This window comes from Takifugu rubripes, chromosome 13 (assembly GCF_901000725.2).
Source record: "Takifugu rubripes chromosome 13, fTakRub1.2, whole genome shotgun sequence".
Taxonomy (NCBI): domain Eukaryota; kingdom Metazoa; phylum Chordata; class Actinopteri; order Tetraodontiformes; family Tetraodontidae; genus Takifugu; species Takifugu rubripes.
The window spans coordinates 21,345,820-21,368,368 of NC_042297.1; the positions used below are offsets into that span (position 1 = coordinate 21,345,820).

The window sequence follows — 22,549 nt, forward strand, 5'->3', positions numbered from 1 at the left end:
AGTGCAGCAGACCCGAACCGTCAGCGGCAGCGGGTGCCGTGTAATCACAATATGTCCAAGTCTATTGATTTGTTTTTAGAAGGACACATTATCAATCATTACTGTAAACTGAATGTGGTTTGTGTTCATTAAGGGTGCGGCGCTGTGCTGAGAACTGTGGGTGATTCACATTAGAGATGAACCGACTGATACTATGTGGGAACCCTTTTACAGTCTGTGTATGAACAATAATTAAACATACTCTGGAATTTTATGTCTTGTGGAAGTTAATGTATAATAGAGGCATTTCAGGATTAATCACGGCTAAAATCTGCCTCATTAGTTTGATGTCTGACACACACAGGAAGAGAAGATAGAGAAGGTTTATCATTAGGACCCATCCCTGTTTCAGGCATCACAAAGCCACTCCTCATTAAAATCACTGACTATCACAGCGATGATGAATTACAGCCAATTTGTCAGTTTGCAGCATCGGAAACCGGGTTAAAATCAATGTAGCCCGCAATATGGAGCAAAATATGATTTTAATTGCACTTAGCCACGCTCTTTGGGTTTAATGGCCTGCAGAAGACAGAGAATTCATTTGGGTGAATGAAGTGACATCTGGGCTTTACGTATTATTGTTCTAAAGAAACGCAGGAGACGAGGCCAGAAGGAGGAAGAGCCAATAAAAGGCAGCAGGCATGAAAAGAGAAAAGTTGGGAAGGAAAAGCACGAACAATCTGCCTTTTTAAAGATTATTGAAAGAATGAATGGGTCATATTTTAAGGTATCACATTTATAATTAAATAAAATGTCTAATTCTATTCAAGTGATAATTCATTCTGCGTCAAAATTGGTGGGAAACTAAAATCACTGAAATGTTGCATATTATATCGTCTAGGCGACCCAGAAAGACACTTTCCAGCTGCATTAATGTCCAGTGAGATGATTAAAAACAGGAGATGATTCTTTAGTATCGATTCTGAGGTGTCTGAGGTACAATATTGAACACGGCTAGGTGAATACCAAAAGGCAAAAGTAATTGAATGCAGATTTATGATGAGATTATTTGTTTCCCACATTCGTAAAATCATGCTAGGTTGTAAAACGTGGCCATTGTGGATCATCAAAACCAGGAGCAATTACCTCCCCAAACAGCACACAGGGCGAAGCCGCTGTGAGCCGATAAGCCACTTTGATAAAGTCATTGGATTAGAAACAGCAGGCACACAAATGCCCACAGGGCTAATTACAACTGCCCATCTTTGGGAGCGAATCTGCTCCACTGACATCGTCTCTTACTCGTTACTCCCGACGTTCCACTGATCATCAGCCAGCATCATCAGGAAGATCAGAACTGAAAACATGTTTGCTGTTGCTGACCTTAAAGCTGCGCAAAAAGAAAGACGTTTGTACAAAAACATAATAATTAAGATTAGTGCGTGCGTGCGTGCGTGCGTGCATGTGTGACAGCGAGTCAACGTGACATTGGGGCTGCCTGCAAGCAGACAGGAACATGGAACAGGAAATTACTTTTGAGACAGCCAATCAGAAGGAGGCGCAGGTAAACAGGAAGACTCCGTCACAGTGGTCCTGTCAGCTGTCAGTCACGCTCACAATGACCTGCCCACATGGCTCAGTGGAAACGCCAATCATCTGCTAGCGCCAATCATCTGCTAGCGCCACTCATCTGCTAACGCCAATCATCTGCTAACGCCAATCATCTGCTAACGCCAATCTTCTGCTAACGCCAATCATCTGCTAACGCCAATCATCTGCTAACGCCAATCTTCTGCTAACCCTCTCTGGGGAAACTTGGCTTTGTGGCCTTCAGAAGCTGCCTCATTTACTGTTGTGTCTTTTCAATGTTCGCACTGATGTTTCCTTTTCTTTTCTTTCTAAAGTCACCTAAAATGAAAGAAACTCCTGTTAAACGTAATAGTATTAAAGTATTAATTGTATGTTTACCATATCTATATGGTCAAATGGAAAATGCATCACAAATGATGTCTGAGGGTTATATAGACAACAATCAGATCATCGTTTCATGGTGATAACGTAACATAGTGGAGGCTTTTAAGGAGCCAATCAGGAATAAATAAACATATCTCTGATGCTATTTGTCTTCGTTGATGAACTTTATGTTTTGATGAAATGCCTTTTCAAATGCACACACACACACACACACACACACACACACACACACACATAGACATAGGCAACAACGCCAGGTCAACAGGGCAGTCGCCCAGGACCCAGGAGATGCTCTGTCCCCCCTGCTGTTCTGCATAGGCCTAAACCCCCTCAGCCAGATCATCACCAAGAGTGGCTTTGGGTACCAGTTCCAAAGTGGAACAACCATCAGCCACCTCCTCTACATGGACGACATCAAGCTGTATGCCAAGAACGAGCATCGACTCTCTGATCCACCTCACTAGGATCTACAGCAAGGACATCGGGATGTCATTCGGGCTAGACAAATGTGGGCGGATGATATCTAGAAGGGGAAAGGTGATCGCAACTGATGGGGTTGAACTACCTGAAGGGAACATCACAGATGTGCAGGACAGTTACAAATACCTGGGGATCCTGCAGGCAAATGGTGACCATGAGGAGGCAGCTAGGAGGTCAGCCACAGCCAAATACCTGCAGAGGTTAAGACAGGTCCTGAAAGGTCAGCTGGATGGTAAGCACAAGATCCAGGCCATAAACACCTACGTCCTGCCAGTAATCAGATACCCTGCTGCCATAATACCCTGGCCACTGGAAGAGATACAAGCCACTGACATCAAGAGCAGGAAGCCCCTCACCATGCACGAGGGTTTCACCCTAAGTCCAGTGTCCTGAGGCTGAACACAGAGTGAAAGGAAGGGGCCGAGGACTAGTAATGGTTAGGGTTAGTGTCTGAACTACTGTCCAAGAGGAAACAACAAGGCTTCAAGAATACATCAAGAAGATGGCCCCCACTGACCCACTGCTGAGTGAATGCCTCAGGCAACAAAAGCCCAGCAAGGAGGAGGAACCTGAGGGGCTATCATGGAAGCATCAGCCCATGCATGGAATGTACCACCGACAAATTGAGGAAGTGGCTGATATCAAGAAAACCTACCAGTGGCTGACAAAGGCCGGGCTGGAAGAGAGCACAGAGGCACTAATCATGGCTGCACAAGAACTGGCCCTGAGCACCAGAGCAATAGAGGCCAGGGTCCACCAGACCAGACCAGACCAGACCAGACCAGGGTCCACCAGACCAGACCAGACCAGACCAGACCAGACCAGGGTCTACCAGACCAGACCAGACCAGACCAGGGTCTACCAGACCAGACCAGACCAGACCAGGGTCCACCAGACCAGACCAGACCAGGGTCCACCAGACCAGACCAGACCAGACCAGACCAGGGTCTACCAGACCAGACCAGACCAGACCAGGGTCTACCAGACCAGACCAGACCAGACCAGGGTCCACCAGACCAGACCAGACCAGGGTCTACCAGACTAGACCAGACCAGGCTAGGGTCTACCAGACTAGACCAGACCAGGCCAGACCAGACCAGGGTCTACCAGACTAGACCAGACCAGACCAGGGTCTACCAGACCAGACCAGACCAGACCAGGGTCCACCAGACCAGACCAGACCAGGGTCTACCAGACTAGACCAGACCAGACCAGGGTCTACCATACCAGACCAGACCAGACCAGACCAGACCAGGGTCTACCAGACCAGACCAGACCAGACCAGGGTCCACCAGACCAGACCAGACCAGGGTCTACCAGACTAGACCAGACCAGGCTAGGGTCTACCAGACTAGACCAGACCAGGCCAGACCAGACCAGGGTCTACCAGACTAGACCAGACCAGACCAGGGTCTACCAGACCAGACCAGACCAGACCAGGGTCCACCAGACCAGACCAGACCAGGGTCTACCAGACTAGACCAGACCAGACCAGGGTCTACCATACCAGACCAGACCAGACCAGACCAGACCAGGGTCTACCAGACTAGACCAGACCAGGCCAGACCAGACCAGACCAGACCAGGCCAGGGTCTACCAGACCAGACCAGGGTCTACCATACCAGACCAGACCCCAGGTGCAGACTGTGTGGAGATGCCCCTGAGACAGTCTAGCACATCACAGCAGGGTGCAAGATGCTGGCAGGCAGGGCACACATGGAACGGCATAACCAGGTGGCTGGCACAGTGGACAGGAACATCTGAGTATGGGCTGGAGGTCCCAGGGACCAGGTGGGAGACACCTCCGAAAGTGCTGGAGAACAAGCAGGCCAAGATCCTGTGGGACTTCCAGATCCAGACTGACAAGATGGTGTTGGATGTGGCTGTGTATGTATGTAGGTGTGTGTGAGTGAGTGTGTGTGTGTGTGTGTGTGTGTGTGTGTGTGTGAGAGTGTGTGTGAGTGTGTGTGTGTGTGTGTGTGTGTGAGAGAGTGTGTGTGTGTGTGTATTCTTGTACATGCTACATACTAAGGTCCACAATATTGTTTGGGAAGTGAGAACATTTCGACTGGATCTTAAAGATTCTGAGGGCTTTTTAAGGGTCACGGTGAGTGTTTGATTCTGATTAAAGTTGAGGTTAAGCTGTTGTGTTGTGGTAGTTTTTGTGTGTGTGTGTGTGTGTGTGTGTGTGGGATGGGGGGCTACAGAATGTACGGTATATATCAATGAGAGTCCTCAGATTGTAATTGAAATGTGCGCTTGTGTGAGCATGTCAGGTCTTAAGTAGCTCTCTGTGTGAGCTCTTGATAGTTTCTATAGACCCTGACAGAAGCCACACACACACACACACACACACACACAGATAAATGGTACGTGTGAGTGCCCTGGCTGATGCGTAGCGCTCTGCTGGTGACAGGACTAAATGTGTCATTATTCTCCCTCCCTTTTGTTTCCATCTGCTGCTATTTTCTTCTCACGCCGGTTGGGCCTCAATCATGAAGCACTTTCAGCACATGGACGACAGTGTAAATGTGTCAAAGACGGGGCAAAAGAAAACGGTTTCCCTCAGTGATAGCGATTTATGAAGACATCTTAGGAATCATATTTTCCAGGTATAACTGATCCCCAGAGATTAGTTCCCAAATTTGTCTGGTTGTGGTTATAATGCATCGCGTCTTGTGAGTCACATGATCTCATCCCATGCACACGTGCCACTGCACAGACATCCGTCATCACAATGTCACAGGTTCAACGCTCCCTCGGGACACGGAGCACCGATGAAAGAGAAACAATGCGAATGCTCACTTTCCTTTCCTTTATTAGTGTTGCTGTCAGTAACGTGGCCGCCATGTTTGTGCATGTAGCCAGCGTGCTAATGTGGGAGCTGCATCACGTCTCCCTTCTTTGCTTTGTGGTGAAATGATGCACATCCACTTTGCTCTGGGGTCTGAAGCTGTCTCCACTGGGTTGGTCCATTTAAAAACAGCTTCCAGAGGTACGGCTGCATACAACCAATGACATGTACAGCATGACGCCATGGAAATGAGATTCCATAAACTAAATAGCAGTTGGCTTAGGTTGCAGCTGGTGAAACCCGCAGCCTGGCCGGGCCTGACGCTTCACGCTGGGTTGGACTAGAGATTATTACGGGCGCGGGCTTCGCTGCGATTATGCCGAGTCGGTGATATCTGCCAATAAAGTGCTCTGATGTTCTGATGGGTTAGATTTATTCATTAACTTAGTCACAGTGCAGTTAGCAGAAGCGCCCTTCAGATATGACAGAGGTCACCTGAGCGCTGCTGTGAAAACCTTTGATCAGTCGTTAATAGCAGGAAATAAACAATCAATAACCATTTGATTAGCAACCATTAAATCAACCTTGAACTGGAGGACAGGTCAGAGGCTGTAGGTTCCGGTTGCGAGAGGAGGATGTTGGCCAAGCTGACATCAATCCTGGACACCCCCTCTCACCCCTACACGAGACTGTGGGGGCCTTAAGCTGCTCCTTCAGCAGCAGACTGTTACACCCACGGTGTAAAAGGGTCAGGGTCAGGGTCAGGGTCAGGGTTAGGGTTAGGGTCAGGGTCAGGGTCAGGGTCGGGGTCAGGGTCAGGGTCAGGGTTAGGGTTAGGGTCAGGGTCAGGGTCAGGGTTAGGGTTAGGGTCAGGGTCAGGGTTAGGGTTAGGGTCAGGGTCAGGGTCAGGGTTAGGGTTAGGGTCAGGGTTAGGGTTAGGGTCAGGGTCAGGGTTAGGGTCAGGGTCAGGGTCAGGGTCAGGGTTAGGGTCAGGGTCAGGGTCAGGGTTAGGGTCAGGGTCAGGGTCAGGGTTAGGGTTAGGGTCAGGGTCAGGGTCAGGGTTAGGGTTAGGGTCAGGGTTAGGGTTAGGGTCAGGGTCAGGGTTAGGGTCAGGGTCAGGGTCAGGGTCAGGGTTAGGGTCAGGGTCAGGGTCAGGGTTAGGGTCAGGGTCAGGGTCAGGGTTAGGGTTAGGGTCAGGGTCAGGGTCAGGGTCAGGTCATTCATCCCAACGGCCGTCAGAATGTACAATATTCACAACTCTTAATGTAGCACCAATAACCCAGGGTTAGGGTTAGGGTTAGGGTTAGGGTCAGGGTCAGGGTTAGGGTTAGGGTCAGGGTTAGGGTTAGGGTCAGGGTCAGGGTTAGGGTCAGGGTCAGGGTCAGGGTCAGGGTTAGGGTCAGGGTCAGGGTTAGGGTTAGGGTCAGGGTCAGGGTTAGGGTTAGGGTCAGGGTCAGGGTCAGGGTTAGGGTCAGGGTCAGGGTCAGGGTTAGGGTCAGGGTTAGGGTCAGGGTCAGGGTTAGGGTTAGGGTCAGGGTCAGGGTCAGGGTTAGGGTTAGGGTCAGGGTCAGGGTCAGGGTTAGGGTCAGGGTCAGGGTCAGGGTCAGGTCATTCATCCCAACGGCCGTCAGAATGTACAATATTCACAACTCTTAATGTAGCACCAATAACCCAGGGTTGGCATGTTTGCACTAGCTAACCCTAACTACCTCTGGAAGGTCTTATTTGCACATCTCATTTGCACCTTTTTTTTTGTCTTCACACTGTCCGACACTCCTCCTGTACATCATTTTTTATAATGTCTGTATATACTGTACAATGTACATAGCAATGTACATAACATAAGAGTCTTTTATTTTTATTTTAGTACTTTTCTGTATTGTTCACCACGGGCTACCGCTGTAACGTGCAATTTCCCCGATGTGGGATCAATAAAGTCTTTTATCCTTATCCTATCCTTCCTGCTGGGACCTGCCTCTTAGGCATTTGTGTTGGGGGGTAGAGCCCCCCCCCATCTAGAACTGTCCTCCATAACTTGAGTGACAGGCCCGTATGCTTAACCATCATGTTCCTCATCACAGCCCGGGGAAAACACTGCTCAGACTTTAATGTGAAACATTCAGAAAGAGGGAAACACTCTGAATGTAAACTCCAAACTCTGTTTTGGTGCAGCAGAGTGGCAATTTTCACCCTGAGCAAAGCCTGTAATTTCCTCCTCCCCTTGTAGAACTCAAATAGATCAGGAGTATCAACAGACCTACTGGGCGGCTAATCAATCAGTCACTTAAGTAGGTGGTGGCTATCGATTTATGTGGCAGTCTGTGTCAACGCAGCTGTGGCTCATGCGTGAGCTGCATCTCACCAAATACTTGGAGCTTCTGTCCCGCTGATTTCAAGAAAGTCGTACTTGTCTTCCAACAGGAAGTCGTTGAAGACGAGAGCAATGGTGTCTCCGGGTTCGGACAGGACGGACCACGTGCAGTCCAGGTTGTTGTCGTACTCTGCAGGATATCCGGGGCTGCTGATGGAGCCGGCGGTGCCTCGTAACGTGCCACCACACGCTCCCTCCGCTGGGAAAAACAAGGACAAATCATTAAAAACATAACGAACAGAAAACCCCGTCCAATTAGCATAGCATATTACTGGAGTACAATGTTAAATAAATGCTCCTGTGCACTAATTCTGCTCTGCTCAACATTCTCTTTTCAGTCATAAACTACTAAACAACCTAATAAGAGACATGCGACGAGAGAAGCGTCACATGGAAGGAAGTTGTAATAATAAAGTCAAATATTCAATTTAAACGTATCCCATTAAGCTCAAGTCCGAAAGGAGCTGTTCATTCATTACACATGGACTTATCTGCTTTACCCGTGCACTAATGAAGCATCTGAAGGGCTTTGCCCGCAGATTTCAGGCTCCATCTGCTTCATTAATCAACATGCCAGGTTTTCCCATCCCACTTCGGTTCGAGACCTCTTCTTAAGGTCCTTAAATTCTCATGACCCCAACAAAATGAGAGTTGCGGAGGAGGCCTTCTTACCTCGACAAAATGGTGAGGGGAAGTCCCACTGTGCTCCACTGCCAGGTGATACAATGCAGGTGAGAATACTGTGACCTTCCAGCACAAACCCGGATTCACAGTTGTATCGGATCTTGTCTCCGATGTTGTATCGTGAGCCGTGACTGACCCCGTTTGGAATGAGACCAGGGGTGCCGCATGTGTGGCTGGGCAGGACTGAGAAATCAGAAAAGAGACAGAACTATTATGAGCGCAGGAGTTAACGCATTAAAACAAACGGCCTTTTCTATCCGGTTCCACGCAGCCAAGCCTGCCGTGCTGGTGGGAAGCAGAAAACGAGAGCATTCCGACTCATATTGTTCTTCCCAATTCCACGCAGACAGAGGTAGAGTCCCGGGAGGCGCGCCTTGCTCCAGTTATTACTGTCATAACCAGTCATCAAACACACCTTCCATTTGAGTTTATTTAAATTCTTCATGATTTATGCAGACTGTAAAACCTTGAAATCAGCATTAAAAATGCATCACTAAATAGCTGCAACCTGCTCTAATGCACGGACGCACACAGGACTGCAGAGGTGGACGATCCATGCTGACACTTCCCAAGAAAGCTAAACACCATCCCCGTCTGAAGGAGGCCAATATCCCAAAACACGCAGGGGCACTTGCCCGTCACCACCCATGAGCTCACAGGAATGTACAGTAAGAGAAGAAATAGACCGTTTAGAGTTCCTTTTGCTGCTCCCGGCCGGAGCCCAAACCTCTCTGCGGAAGACGGAACAGCAGCCGAGCAACGGCGTGAGATGTTCCTCACCCGCCGCCGTGCCTGTGTTTTTGTCGCAGGTCTAAAGTGCAGCTAGAATGCATGACAGCAGCCAACAGGCTCCACAAACGGACATCGGCAACGGAGCGAGGACGTCGGGGCCGATTCCACGGCCTGTAAACGCTCCCTGCTGTGTATTTGTGTAACTGGAGCATGTTAACATGTTTGGTGTGTAATATGCTCATGTAATGCGTGTCCAAATGGCCAGGTTGTCTGGCCTTCTGTGCACGTGCACGGCGCGTTGTGTGTGTGTGCGTGTGGTTGGGATGTATTCAGACAGCCAAATGCTGTGTTTGTGTACGCTGTTCCCATTAAATGCTAGCATGGTAATTAGACAAAAGCTTCACCAGGAGACCCTGAGAACTAGGACAGCGAGGCAGAGGAGGCGAGTGTGACAAAGAGAGAGGAATGGAGGGGAAGGAAGAGAGAGAAAGACTGGATTAGTTGAAGAATAATGGAGGAAACGCGATAGGTAAGAGAGGAAAGCCAAGATGAGGACTCTGGAGAGACAGGGAAGGAGAGGTTAACTAATTACAGCTCGGCCAAAACATGTCCAATTTCCCCTAATTGACTCATTATTTGGGTTGTATAAAGTCATGCATCAGAGGCCGGTTCCTCACACTCACCTGGCCTCTGTGCAGACACAGCCTGCTTTACTGAACAAGAACATGGGCTGAAGGCAGAGCCACGAAAGAAAGCAAAAGGAAAATATGCATATGGTCCTACAGGTCCTATAGGTTTGAACGGTTGCTCTAATGCGATGGTGGATTAGCATTGTTCTCCTACTGCCATTTTGGAACTAATTTCTAGACTCACAGCTCATTAAATAATTCCTGCTGACGTTTCCACCATTTTTGGGGTTATGATTAGTAAGGTGTCATCAAGAACATGCACTGAGATGTAATGTATGCATTACAAAAGGAAGTAAATACTTTTGAAAGGACGTGGCAGTAGATGCACGAGTGGCATCTACTGGAAGCTCCATCCGAGAAGGTTCCACATGATGGAAACGCTAACTAACACTGTGTAACCGAGTGCTTTTAAATAGTAAATGAGTCTCTTTTTCTTTTTGCATTTATTCATTACTTTAATCTTTAGGAGTTTCAGGACAAAATATAATTAAGGTTTCGTGTCAATCAGAAAACAGCCAGTCTCATTAAAGCTCATTATGCAGTAAACAAACTTTCCAAACCCCAAGTGCAACATACGGAATTTGTTCTGTTGGTAATAAAAGAAAAAGGGGCGTGCGTTAATATTTCCAAAGGCAGTAACTGATGACACTCCTCCTGTGACATGAGCCCTCAGCTATAGGACAGGTCACCGTGTTGCTATGGAAACTCTAAGCAAGGGCAACGGGTTAAGCGTGATGCAGGCAGTTAACAGGGCCAAGCTGATGAGACTGGGGCTAAGGGCTGACAGTAATAGAATAAAGTGAAAGAGGAATAGATAATAGAGGGACAGAGACGGAGTTAGGAGGCCAAGAACAAATGAAGGCTGACAGAGGAAAACTGGAGCGCCAGAAGGAATCAAGCAGTCAAAGATCCCGGCAGATGAGAGAGTTGTTCATGAAATCACTAATCTGGTGTATTAGCAGCGTGGGGCTGCGTCCTCTTCTAAGGCTGATCTCCTTGTGTCTTCTGCAGGAACCCAGGCTGCAGAATTGTCATCCAATTATTCCAAATTTTGCTTATTTACTGTATTTAAATCGGAATGCTCCTTTAATCAAGTCGTTACAGAAGAGCTCACAGCAAAAATCTTGTTTAAGGTTTAAGGTTAGTAAAGCGCGCACGCGTTCCTGAGACTAGGTTAAAGGAGTTACTGTCGGATCGAGACAAACTGTCACTTCAACACAAAGATCCCAGTGAATATTCTCTACATTTATCATTTCAACATAAGTTCAATGTTGATGTCCAGTTCCAACATGAAATGTGCTGAGACTATTGTGAGACTCGTCCAAAAAGCTGCTCCAACAAAATGGAAAAGGAGGGAAAAGGAGCCCCACGAACTCCTCCCTGAGAGCACCAGCAGCGTGAACATCCTCCGTGATCACGCACGCTTCCAATGTGCTGCGAGCTTAAATCACAGGAGCAAAAACGCCAGATGTGTTGTCAAAGCAGCTCCTCGTACCTGGCAAAAAAACACCATTAACTTTGTGTTTGTTTTCCAGGGGCTGCAGACGGAACCAAGCGGAACCAGTGCAAATGTCAGAACGTGTCAACGTATCGCCAAACAGGGATTTGGACAGCTGTTAGCATTTGAAATTAGTTTGGGGAGGAAACGTCTTTTAGAGTGATTAAAATGTTGGCAGATGGGTTCGCTTTGCTTTTTTCGTGGAATTATTTCTGTAATCTAGTTTGGCTCCCAGTTTGGTGATTTAAAATCTGCTTTGACTTCTCTTAAAGTTTACTTTTCATATGTTCCACCATATTCAGCACGTTGGCTAAAGGGAGGAAGTGTGTAGGTCACTGAGTGAACGCCATTAGCTTCATATCTCCCGCTGCAGGTCGTGGTCGGTGCACAGCAGAAGGAATGCTGTGGTGTGGATGTCGGGCTAGCTTTAGCTTTATTTGGTCACCTATAGCATTTTAACTTCAAAATAATCATTTTCCCTGCACAGCTCTGCTGAGAGGCCATCCACACTGACGCCATCTCTCAGCGCTAATCTATAAGCCATTAACAGCTCTGCTCAGTTCCCCCGGTGTGCCTGTATTACCAAACCGCAGTCGCCATGCTCCTTTAATCGGTGATTCTTGACATGCTGTTGTCACTGCAGGAAAGATAGCGAGGCCCTAGAGCTAATGGGACGCTCCAGCGCCCTCACGGCTGCTCTGGAATACCTGCTGATTCATGGGAAATAACCAGATATCCCAATGGCTCCTGACCAGCTCCAACGGAGGAACCACATTCACTTAAATATTCTTTTTACAGTCACGTGTAATCTGATCTGCTGAACCACGTTTAAAGCAGGCCAGGGATGCTACAACAAATGTTAGCAATAGCGCAATTCAATCTGCACACAGCAGCTGTGGGTGGAACCACATGAGCAACCCAGTGTTCAGAGGAGCAAGCAGCACTTGGCCGCACAACCTCTGGGTCCCACCAGGCCAGCTGTCCACACCCAGACATCGAGTGTGCGTCTTCACAGCCGAAACACTGACATCTGCTGGCCTTTGGGCACAACAACAGCCCCTCGAGTGTGTCAACGAGCCAGCGGCGCTCCGCACTGGGAAGTTAAGAAAGAAGGAGGGCGATCAGATGGTAATTGCATCTCAGTGTGGACACCGGAGACGAGACGGATGGCAGCTGTAACTGTATGTGGTGGAGTACAATCCAATTATAACTGACACAGTCATTTCAGAGCCAGGGCTAAAGGGGGATGTTGTGTTTACAAGGAATGTGACCTTTCCAACTGCAGGAAGTTGCTAATTAAAAATAACGGCGGCATTATTTCACCTCTGGAGCACATTCTCGCTTCTCTCACCTAATAACCGAAAATGTATTTTATTGTCGTGTTTCAGCGTGTTTGTAAAAGCTACACTGATCTTTAATGTAATGCAGCCTAATGGGAAGCTGACAAAAGCTTGACGTGTGCACACTTTCCAGGAAGTGTAAACGACGGTCCTCTCGTTAGTGGGTCCAGGAGACGCGGCTCGTGCAGTCGAGGGCTGCAGGATCTAGTTTGTCCTCCGCCTGTGCTGTGTGCAGGCACTGAGATGCCTGCAGGACGTGTGTGACAGCTTCACTGCGCTCAGATCCACTCGCCCTGGGCATCGGATGTGACCACAACTCACTCCCACTCCCCTGGCGTTTGTGTGTTCGGAATGTTTGCTGACACTTGGAAGTATCGTAGCCTGAGCAGCCCCGGCGTCTCGGTCTGACCACTGATGTTCCTCCTTCTTCTACCCCAGAATCTGGGAGGAGACCACGTTTGATTGAGAGGGTTGCCATCATTTTTGAAAGGAGAAGTTATACAAAGGCTTAAAATATTCCGAGTCACTGCTGATGAGGAGAAAATGACGTTTTCACTCAGGCCTTCACGTGAACATCCGGGCGATTCTGTTTTTGAAAGAAGGCTCTTCTGGGACCCAGTTGATTATTATTTCAAAAAGCAGCTTCACTGTCCAACATAACGAGAGCAACACATTGGAGCTGCGCTTCCCAATCCTCCGTGTTGGATTTTCCTTTTACCGTTGCCAGCCCGTGATGTTTCCAGCATTAATTCCCAATGATGAAGGAGGGCAAACAGAGTACAGCCTTCACTTTGTTCTACAACACAGAGAATAGGATTGAATCAACTACTGACTAATGAACCGCGGCTTGTACAATCACAAGTTACAGTAAACACACCGGTGGATTAGAACTTGGGTGTGTGCGTTCTGCAGCAAACACAGCAAAAGCAGGGTCCAATTTATCGTATACGGTGCTGCCATCCGTCACCACGGAGACCCAAACCGCATTTATGTGGAGAAAGAATGAAAAAAAAAAACTCAGGCTATTAAAAGTTACATTTCTGCTCTGCTCCCCTGAAGAAAATATATTAAAACATATTAACAATGCCTTTCTGATGTCCCCGCTGAAATATATGAGCAGGGCCTGTGACATTTCCAGCAGAGCTTCTAATCAATCACCTGCACAGCAGTAATCACGCAGCAGCAGCTCTGCTGACAGTCGGACTGGAGGAGAAACCCTGGTTGGGTCCAGCAGAGCACCAGCGTTAGCCTGCACAACGCAACACCACGGTGCTTCATCGGCGCTTCCTGGGATCAGATGCTTCTGGTCAAACCCTTTTACAGTGGCCATGGTTGCCAAAGCTTTAAGGGGGCGTGGCTAACACTATTGCCATGGTGGCTACCGATGAATCCGGAGTGTCCGACGGTTATTTGGACTGCTGCTACTGGATGTTTGCGCTGGTGTTGAGTCTTCTCTCGGCTTATCATACGTGAAAATCAGTTTGGGGTCCAAACGAATTGTGTCCAAAAAAAAATCTCAATGAAGTTCCATAGATGGAGAGAACCTTTGACGGCACTACTTTCATGACAAGGTGTGAAAGCACCGATGAAGGTGTTAATTAAGGTCTTTTATATTCCATTGATATCCCCCTTGTGTGTCGGAAGCATGCGTGACCCTCAAATGTTGTGGTACTATTAATACTACTAGTCTAGCTACGCCAGTGCAGTAGCATCAGTAGCATCAGAACATGAGCTTTTAGCATAGAGCAGACCGACATGGGAAAACCTTCCCTTTTCTCACCCCCCCCTTCAGAAAATGCTGACACTTCCATGTAAAAAGGTGACGGACGCTCTTGCCTCAGCAAGGTCGACCTCAGGACTGCGTGATTCAAAATCTATAAAACCTATTTATGACAAATTGCAGTAAAAATTGTCCAGCAATGAAAGCGGTGCGATTCCAGATATGTTGATTGGAAGTCTGTGGAGCAGCGGACAAGCATCAATAGTGCAGCATCAAGCCATCCCGCCTCCCACCACCGGAGGTGTTCCACCTGACGGACACCACGTTTGGGCTTTCATCCCTCCATCCTCCAAACATTATGGAGAGAAAGGTCAAGCACACCTGAGGAGGAGAGCCCAGCTGGACTCACAGTAAGACCAACAGGACAAGGACCTTCTGCAGCGACATCCCATCGTGTCAAATATTTACACCCTTTCTACTGAAGTCACACGCTGAATAAAATACAGCCGTGCAGACAAGCATATCTAAGACACACAGACCTACAGTAAAATAGTGACCCGTGTGAGCTCCATTTCATATTTAAGGTGTATGAAGATGATGAGCACCGATGCTAATTAACTGGACGAGGCCACAAGATGTCGGCTCTGGTCTTTCCAGAAAGTGTGAACAAAGACCAGAGTTGGGGAGAGTGCTTCAAAAGGCAGCTGCATCAATAATAACACAACGACACTTTGGGAAATGTACTGCTAGCCAGGTGTTGCTATGGAAACAGTGACCTCGCCAGAGGCAAGTCAGTGCTGCAGGGGACGAGCGATGAAACATCAGCCAAGACATCGGTCTGAACCCTCGTTATTGGTCTGAACCCTCGTTAGTGGCTTCACTCCAAGTCTGGAAGTTTCAGCCCAGTCCTGGAGATCAGATCTAATGACGCTAATAATGACGCTAATAATGACACGGCAACTTTTCCACATTCTGTAGCTCCGGAGGGCGACGCAGCACGTGCGCTGTTCGTGCACACCCACACCCACTTGGTTTCTCTCAGCTTTGAATTCCAAACTATTGTCTCAGTTCTTCATTGGAAACTTGCAAAGTGGATCCAGACCGTCGCCCTCAGAACTGTTCTGAGCAGGACGCGTGAAGCTGTCTGCCCGCCTGCCTGTCTGCCTGCCTGTCTGCCTGTCTGTCTGCCTGTCTGTCTGCCTGTCTGTCTGCCTGTCTGCCTGCCTGTCTGTCTGTCTGCCCGCCTGCCTGCCTGTCTGTCTGTCTGCCCGCCTGCCTGCCTGTCTGTCTGTGTCTGTCTGCCTGTCTGTCTGTCTGTGTCTGTCTGTCTGTCTGCCTGTCTGTCTGTGTCTGTCTGCCTGTCTGTGTCTGTCTGTCTGCCTGTGTCTGTCCAACAAATGCATCTTCATTTTCTCCCCTGTCCTCTGGGCACATTTACATATGTCAGCTCACTCTACAAAATGGATGGATGAGCTTATGTGTGTGTGTGTGTGTGTGTTTGCATGTGTGAATGTACATGGTTTGTAGTAACTACCAGGCAGGCGGGCAGACAGACAGACAGGCAGGCGGGCAGACAGACAGACAGGCAGGCAGACAGACAGGCAGGCGGGCAGACAGACAGGCAGACAGGCAGGCGGGCAGACAGACAGGCAGACAGGCAGGCGGGCAGACAGGCAGGCGGGCAGACAGACAGACAGACAGACAGGCAGGCGGGCAGACAGACAGACAGACAGGCAGGCAGGCAGGCAGTCAGACAGACAGGCAGGCGGGCAGACAGACAGACAGACAGACAGGCAGACAGACAGACAGACAGACAGGCAGGCGGGCAGACAGACAGACAGACAGACAGGCAGGCGGGCAGACAGACAGACAGACAGACAGGCAGTCAGACAGACAGACAGACAGACAGGCAGACAGGCAGGCGGGCAGACAGACAGGCAGACAGGCAGGCGGGCAGACAGGCAGGCGGGCAGACAGACAGGCAGACAGGCAGGCGGGCAGACAGACAGACAGGCAGACAGACAGGCAGATCCTGAAGAAGCTGATTAAATACGTAAATTACACATGATGTCAGCAAAGGTTGCTGGTTTCTCTGGTTCCTCCACTAGTCCCAGAGAGATGCGGGTGGTTTCCCACTGGTTAACTACTCACCTCTACTGGGTCAGCTGGGAAAGATGATGGATGATGAATTTGCTGTCTGGTTGTTAAACTTTGTTCTGGGCGCTGCAGGGTTAGCTTTAGGGCTGATGAAACAGTCACGACGTGCGGAGAGCACCAGTGGTTCCTGGTGTCCTGCAGCTCTTCCTGAGGGCTCGAGGATTTATGAGTCCTCCCTGACAACCAGATGGATTAACTTGTTGCTTAATAGCTTATTGACGACAGCTGCACGGGCAGGAGCTACCTCCTAGCACAGATCCCTTCTGGACATTATCTATTGGCTGGTTTAGTCCTTTGAGGGCTTCATTCTCTCCATCACAGACTCCATCACAATATTTGGCTCAACATTTTAAGTCATTTTAAGTTCTCTGGAACCACGTTGCTTCGTGGCTCATGTTGTTGGTCCTTTTCTAAAGTCTCCACTTGCTGATAGAGCGAATAGTTTCGACCCCAAAGAACAAAAGCTTCAAAACTTTTCAACATTTTCATCCTTTCTAAAATTCTGAATCCAACAAACAGAAGTGATTTGTAGGTCCACTCTGAACTCAACTGAACCAGAGCTGGATGCAGACCAGTTAGAGAGATAAAACTAGTCCTTTTTAATATAAATAAAGTAGTTAGCTGCAGCTTTAAAAAGAAGCATAAAATGGGGACATTTTCTGAACAGTTTTTATTTGTTTGTATGAACTATCCATCCATCCATTCTCTACCGCTTATCCGGGTCGGGTCGCGGGGGCAGCAGCCTAAGGAGAGAAGCCCAGACTTCCCTCTCCCCAGCTACCTCCTCCAGCTCATCCGGAGGGATCCCCAGGCGTTCCCAGGCCAGCCGAGAGACATAGTCTCTCCAAAGTGTCCTGGGTCTCCCCGGGGGTCTCCTACCGGAGGGACATGCCCTGAACACCTCACCAGGGAGGCGTCCAGGGGGCATCCTGACTAGATGCCCAAGCCACCCCATCTGGCTCCTCTCAACGCGGAGGAGCAGCGACTCTACTCCGAGCTCCTCCCGGATGGCAGAGCTTCTCACCCTATCTCTAAGGGAGAGCCCAGCCACCCTACGGAGGAAGCTCATTTCAGCCGCTTGTACCCGTGATCTTGTTCTTTCGGTCATTACCCAAAGGTCATGACCATAGGTGAGGGTAGGAATGAAGATCGACTGGTAAATCGAGAGCTTCGCCTTTCGGCTCAGCTCTCTCTTCACCACAACGGACCGGTGCAGAGTCCGCATTACTGTGGACGCCGCACCGATCCGCCTGTCGATCTCCCGCTCCATTCTTCCCTCACTCGTGAACAAGACCCCGAGGTACTTAAACTCCTCCACTTGGGGCAGGATCTCCTCCTTGACCCAGAGAAGGCACTCCACCTTTTTCCGGTCGAGAACCATGGCCTCGGATTTGGAGGTGCTGATTTTCATCCCAGCCGCTTCACATGCGGCGGCGAACCGATCCAGTGATAGTTGGAGGTCACAGGCCGATGAAGCCAACAGGACCACATCATCCGCAAAGAGCAGAGACCCGATCCTGAGGTCACCAAACCGGATCCCCTCAACACCATGACTGCACCTAGAAATTCTGTCCATAAAAATTATGAACAGAATCGGTGACAAAGGGCAGCCCTGGCGGAGGCCAACCCTCACCGGAAACGAGTTCGACTTACTGCCAGCAATTCGGACCAAACTCTGGCACCGATCGTACAGGGAGCGGACAGCCCGTATCAGCGGGCCCGACACCCCATACTCTCGGAGGACCCCCCACAGGACCCCCCGAGGGACACGGTTGAATGCCTTCTCCAAGTCCACAAAACATATGTGGACTGGTTGGGCAAACTCCCATGCACCCTCGAAGACCCTGCGGAGGGTGTAGAGCTGGTCCACTGTTCCACGCCCAGGACGAAAACCACATTGCTCCTCCTGAATCCGAGGTTCGACTATCCGGCGGACCCTCCTCTCCAGTACCCCTGAATAGACCTTACCAGGGAGGCTGAGGAGTGTGATCCCCCTATAGTTGGAACACACCCTCCGGTCCCCCTTCTTAAAAAGAGGGACTACCACCCCGGTCTGCCAATCCAGCGGCACTGCCCCCGATGTCCACGCGATGTTGCAGAGTCGAGTCAACCACGACAGCCCTACAACATCCAGAGCCTTAAGGGACTCTGGGCGGATCTCATCCACCCCCGGGGCCTTGCCACCGAGGAGTTTTTTAACTACCTCGGCAACTTCAGCCCCAGAGATACGAGAGCCCATCTCCAGGTCCCCAGGCCCTACTTCCTCACTGGAAGGCGTGTTGGTGGGATTGAGGAGGTCCTCGAAGTATTCCTTCCACCGATCCACAACATCCCGAGTTGAGGTCAGCAGCACACCATCACCACTATACACAGTGTTGACAGTGCACTGCTTCCCCCTCCTCAGACGCCGGATGGTGGTCCAGAACCTTTTCGAGGCCGTCCGAAAGTCGTTCTCCATGGCCTCACCGAACTCTTCCCATGCCCGAGTCTTTGTCTACCCATCTGCTGCCTCAGGAGTCCCACAGGCCAGTAAGGCCCGGCCGGACTCCATGGGCAGAGGTCCGGCCACCAGGCGCTCGCCAACGTGCCCCACCCCCAGGCCTGGCTCCAGGAGGGGGCCCCGGTGACCCGCATCCGGGCAAGGGAAACTTGGCACCAAAGTTGTTCTGCATCATTAGGGGGTCCTGGGCTACGCTTTGTCTGGTCCCTCACCTAGGACCTGTTTGCCATTGGTGGCCCTACCAGGGGCATATAGCCCCAGACAACGGAGCTCCTGGGATCATTGGGACACGCAAACCCCTCCACCACGATAAGGTGGCAGCCCTCCCTGGGCTGTATGAACTATTATTTTATAAATTCCCCGTCTGTGAACTTTACGACCCTAACCCTGCGCTCCAGGAGGACTGGACGAGTGCGTCCCTGCGCTCCAGGAGGACTGGACGAGTGCGTCCCTGCGCTCCAGGAGGACTGGACGAGTGCGTCCCTGCGCTCCCGGAGGACTGGACGAGTTCGTCCCTGCGCTCCCGGAGGACTGGACGAGTGCGTCCCTGCGCTCCCGGAGGACTGGACGATCACTGGCATCAGCTACGTATCCATTTACAGTCTCACTAATTCAAAGTGTATAATTGGAATATTTTACACTCTTAATGTTAAGATTTAGACCAGTATTTTGTGTGTAAAAGCATAATTTTTTCAACGTGGGATTTATTTTTATTGTATTTTGCGTCTTTACTATCAAGTATGATACCAATATATGATACTCGGGTTCTGCTTTAATGTCATAGTGATATCAGGACTTAGACAGGTGACCTGAAAACGTCTCTGTGCTTCCTCCGTGCAACGGCATCACAACTTTTATACATCCCCCTTTCTTTATCATTTGCAGCCATCGCTGCGTCTCTCGGTAACGTGTCACAGCAGCTGACTTGCTAATACGGTGCCCACAAGGTCGTTGGAAGGTCGTTAGGAAATATGGCCGCGGTAACCAAAAGAGGGGGAAAGTCCAATTTTGTTAATGATGATACATATTTAAGAGCTACTGAAGGTTTATAACTGTTAGTAATCACTGATAAAATATCTATGAGGAAAGAATGTCGATGGAAAACGATTAATGCTACAGAACCCGGTGATGGCAGCAGAACCCGAGGGCCTTCAGGAGCAGATAATCAAGACTGATGAGGAAGCCTCTGACGGAAATATCTCCTTCGATGAGAAAGATGATGCATACAAGTGCTGGTGTAAGACCCAATAATCCTGTTAAGGGCTTTCAAGCTCTGTTTGCAAAGGCTGATGTCTTGCAGGTTTTCGGGCCCTGAAATTAATGAGCCACACTTTTTATCTGAGACCAAACGTGGCTCATTAACTATCTAGGAGGAACAAATACTTGAAGGACACCAGGAGACCAGTTTTAGTTTGAATCCAGAAAGAACGGTTGAAGACTATCCCGAACTCACAGAGTAAGAAAAAAGGGTTAGTCCAATCCGATCAATGCTGGCGGAGCAGCTGTGCAAGCATTTATATTGATCACAACCTGAAACAAACGTGTGCATGGATCAATGATCACTTATGTAGAGCTGAATAGTTTATATCTCCAGATGTTTCTAGATGCTCACTAATCTGCTCCCTGCTTGGCTCTGATCATAACTGCAGCGCTCACATTTAATGCACTCACCAGCCAAACTCTTTAGACCTGGTTTTTCATTATTTTGTCTAATTCTTAGCTATTCCAGGAGCAGACCTGCTCCAGACCTGTCTTAAAGACATAAAGTCCTGGATGTCTTCAAATGTCCTCCTCCTTAACCCAGGAAAAACTGAGGTCATGGTGTTTGGTCCTGAACCTCTCAGGGATAGATTAGATCACATGATCACTCTAGATGGTATCTCATTAACATCTAGTCTCTCTGTGAGGAATCTTGGAGTAACTTTTGACCCAAATCTCTCCTTCAACTCACACATTAAATTAGTCTCTAGAAGTGCCTTTTTTCACCTGAGGAACATCTCAAAGATCAGGAAGCTGCTGACCCACCATGATGCTGAAAAGTTAGTCCATGCATTTGTTCCTTCAGGCTGGACTACTGTAACTCTTTATTATCAGGGTGTCCAAACAACTCTTTAAGAAGCCTCCAGCTGATCCAAAATGCTGCAGCCAGAGTTCTGACAGGTATTGACCACAGAGGTCACATGACTCCTGTATTGGCGTCGCTTCATTGGCTGCCTGTTAAATTTAGAAACTCATCTACAGGTATCGCCACATTCAGAGCTGCATACTGACCTCCGACCCCGCTGACCCACTCAACTCGATTCTACCGGCAGCTTAATTTACTTATTATAATGTATTTCTGTATGTATTCTCTATGATCTATGCCTATCCTATCCTCTACCTGTCCTCCCCCTTTCCTCTCTACCCCCCCCCCCCCCCCCCCCCCCATCAGCAGGAGGGTCCCCCTACATGAGCCTGGTCCTGCTCCAGGTTTCTTCCTGTTAAAGGGGAGTTTTTCCTGCCACTGTTGCTTGTTGGGGGTCAGGCCCTGCTGGGATTCTGGAGAGGGTCTAGAAACAATTCTGATGGTAACAGACGCTGATAAATAAAGATTGATCGATTGATTATAAATACCAGTGCTGATATGTCATATTACAGTAAATATAATGATATTAATACCCAAATGAATAATTAATATGAAAAATAATAAGGTAGCTCAGTGGTAAAAACAGGAAGAAGGTTCCAGGTACCCAAGTATCCATTCCTGACCCTGACCCTGACGCTGACCCTGACCCTGACCCCGACCCTAACCCTGACCCTAACCTTGACCCTAACCCTGACCCTAACCTTGACCCTAACCCTGACCCTAACCCTGACCCTAACCCCGACCCTAACCCTGACCCTAACCCTGACCCTAACCTTGACCCTAACCCTGACCCTGACCCTGACCCTAACCTTGACCCTAACCCTGACCCTGACCCTAACCCTGACCCTAACCCTAACCTTGACCCTAACCCTGACCCTGACCCTAACCCTAACCCTGACCCTGACCCTAACCCTGACCCTAACCTTGACCCTAACCCTGACCCTCCTGCAGATGTGTGGTTTGGCATAAAAGTAAGAAGAGCTGAGAGCTGGAACAAAGAGCTTTCTAGAGCTTTATTATATTCCCATTACATTTGCATGTTAACCAATTAATAAATACAAACTCAATCTGCTTCTCAGGATATTAAGTTACACTGAGACCACCAACATCTCTGTCGCCCTCCCTGTAGCAGAGAGAGGAGAAGATCATAGAAGAACAGATTAGACTTTATTATCCAACAGGGCAGCGATCATTAATCATCCCCACAGAGGCTGGTGGGCCACACAAAAGATGAGTGTATCACAATGTGTGTGTGTAACAATGCAGCTGCTGTGTGTGAGCACGTGTGTGTGTGTAACAATGCAGCTGCTGTGTGTGAGCACGTGTGTGTGTGTAACAATGCAGCTGCTGTGTGTGAGCATGTGTGTGTGTGTCTGTAACAATGCAGCAAAGGTCAGTTCTGCACCTTCAGGAGGCCACAGACGACCCTCAAACAACCTCTACACCTGATGTCCTGAATCTGCTCCTTCAGCAGCTTTATTAAAATCATCCATCCATCCACCA

General features: G+C 49.1%; 1 protein-coding gene and 1 long non-coding RNA gene across 2 annotated transcripts in view; one reads left to right on the plus strand and one right to left on the minus strand.

Moving 5' to 3' along the window:
* LOC115251917 (uncharacterized) overlaps positions 1-246 on the plus strand; it is a 1,304-nt gene extending 1,058 nt beyond the window's left edge. The window contains exon 3 of the long non-coding RNA XR_003890404.1: positions 1-246. This exon is cut by the window's left edge and continues 68 nt beyond it. This is a non-coding gene — a long non-coding RNA (uncharacterized lncRNA).
* LOC105419477 (CUB and sushi domain-containing protein 1) overlaps positions 1-22,549 on the minus strand; it is a 284,673-nt gene that overhangs the window by 141,675 nt on the left and 120,449 nt on the right. The window contains 2 exon segments of the mRNA XM_074084929.1: positions 7,593-7,800; positions 8,274-8,468. Coding sequence (XP_073941030.1) covers positions 7,593-7,800; positions 8,274-8,468 — 403 coding nt within the window.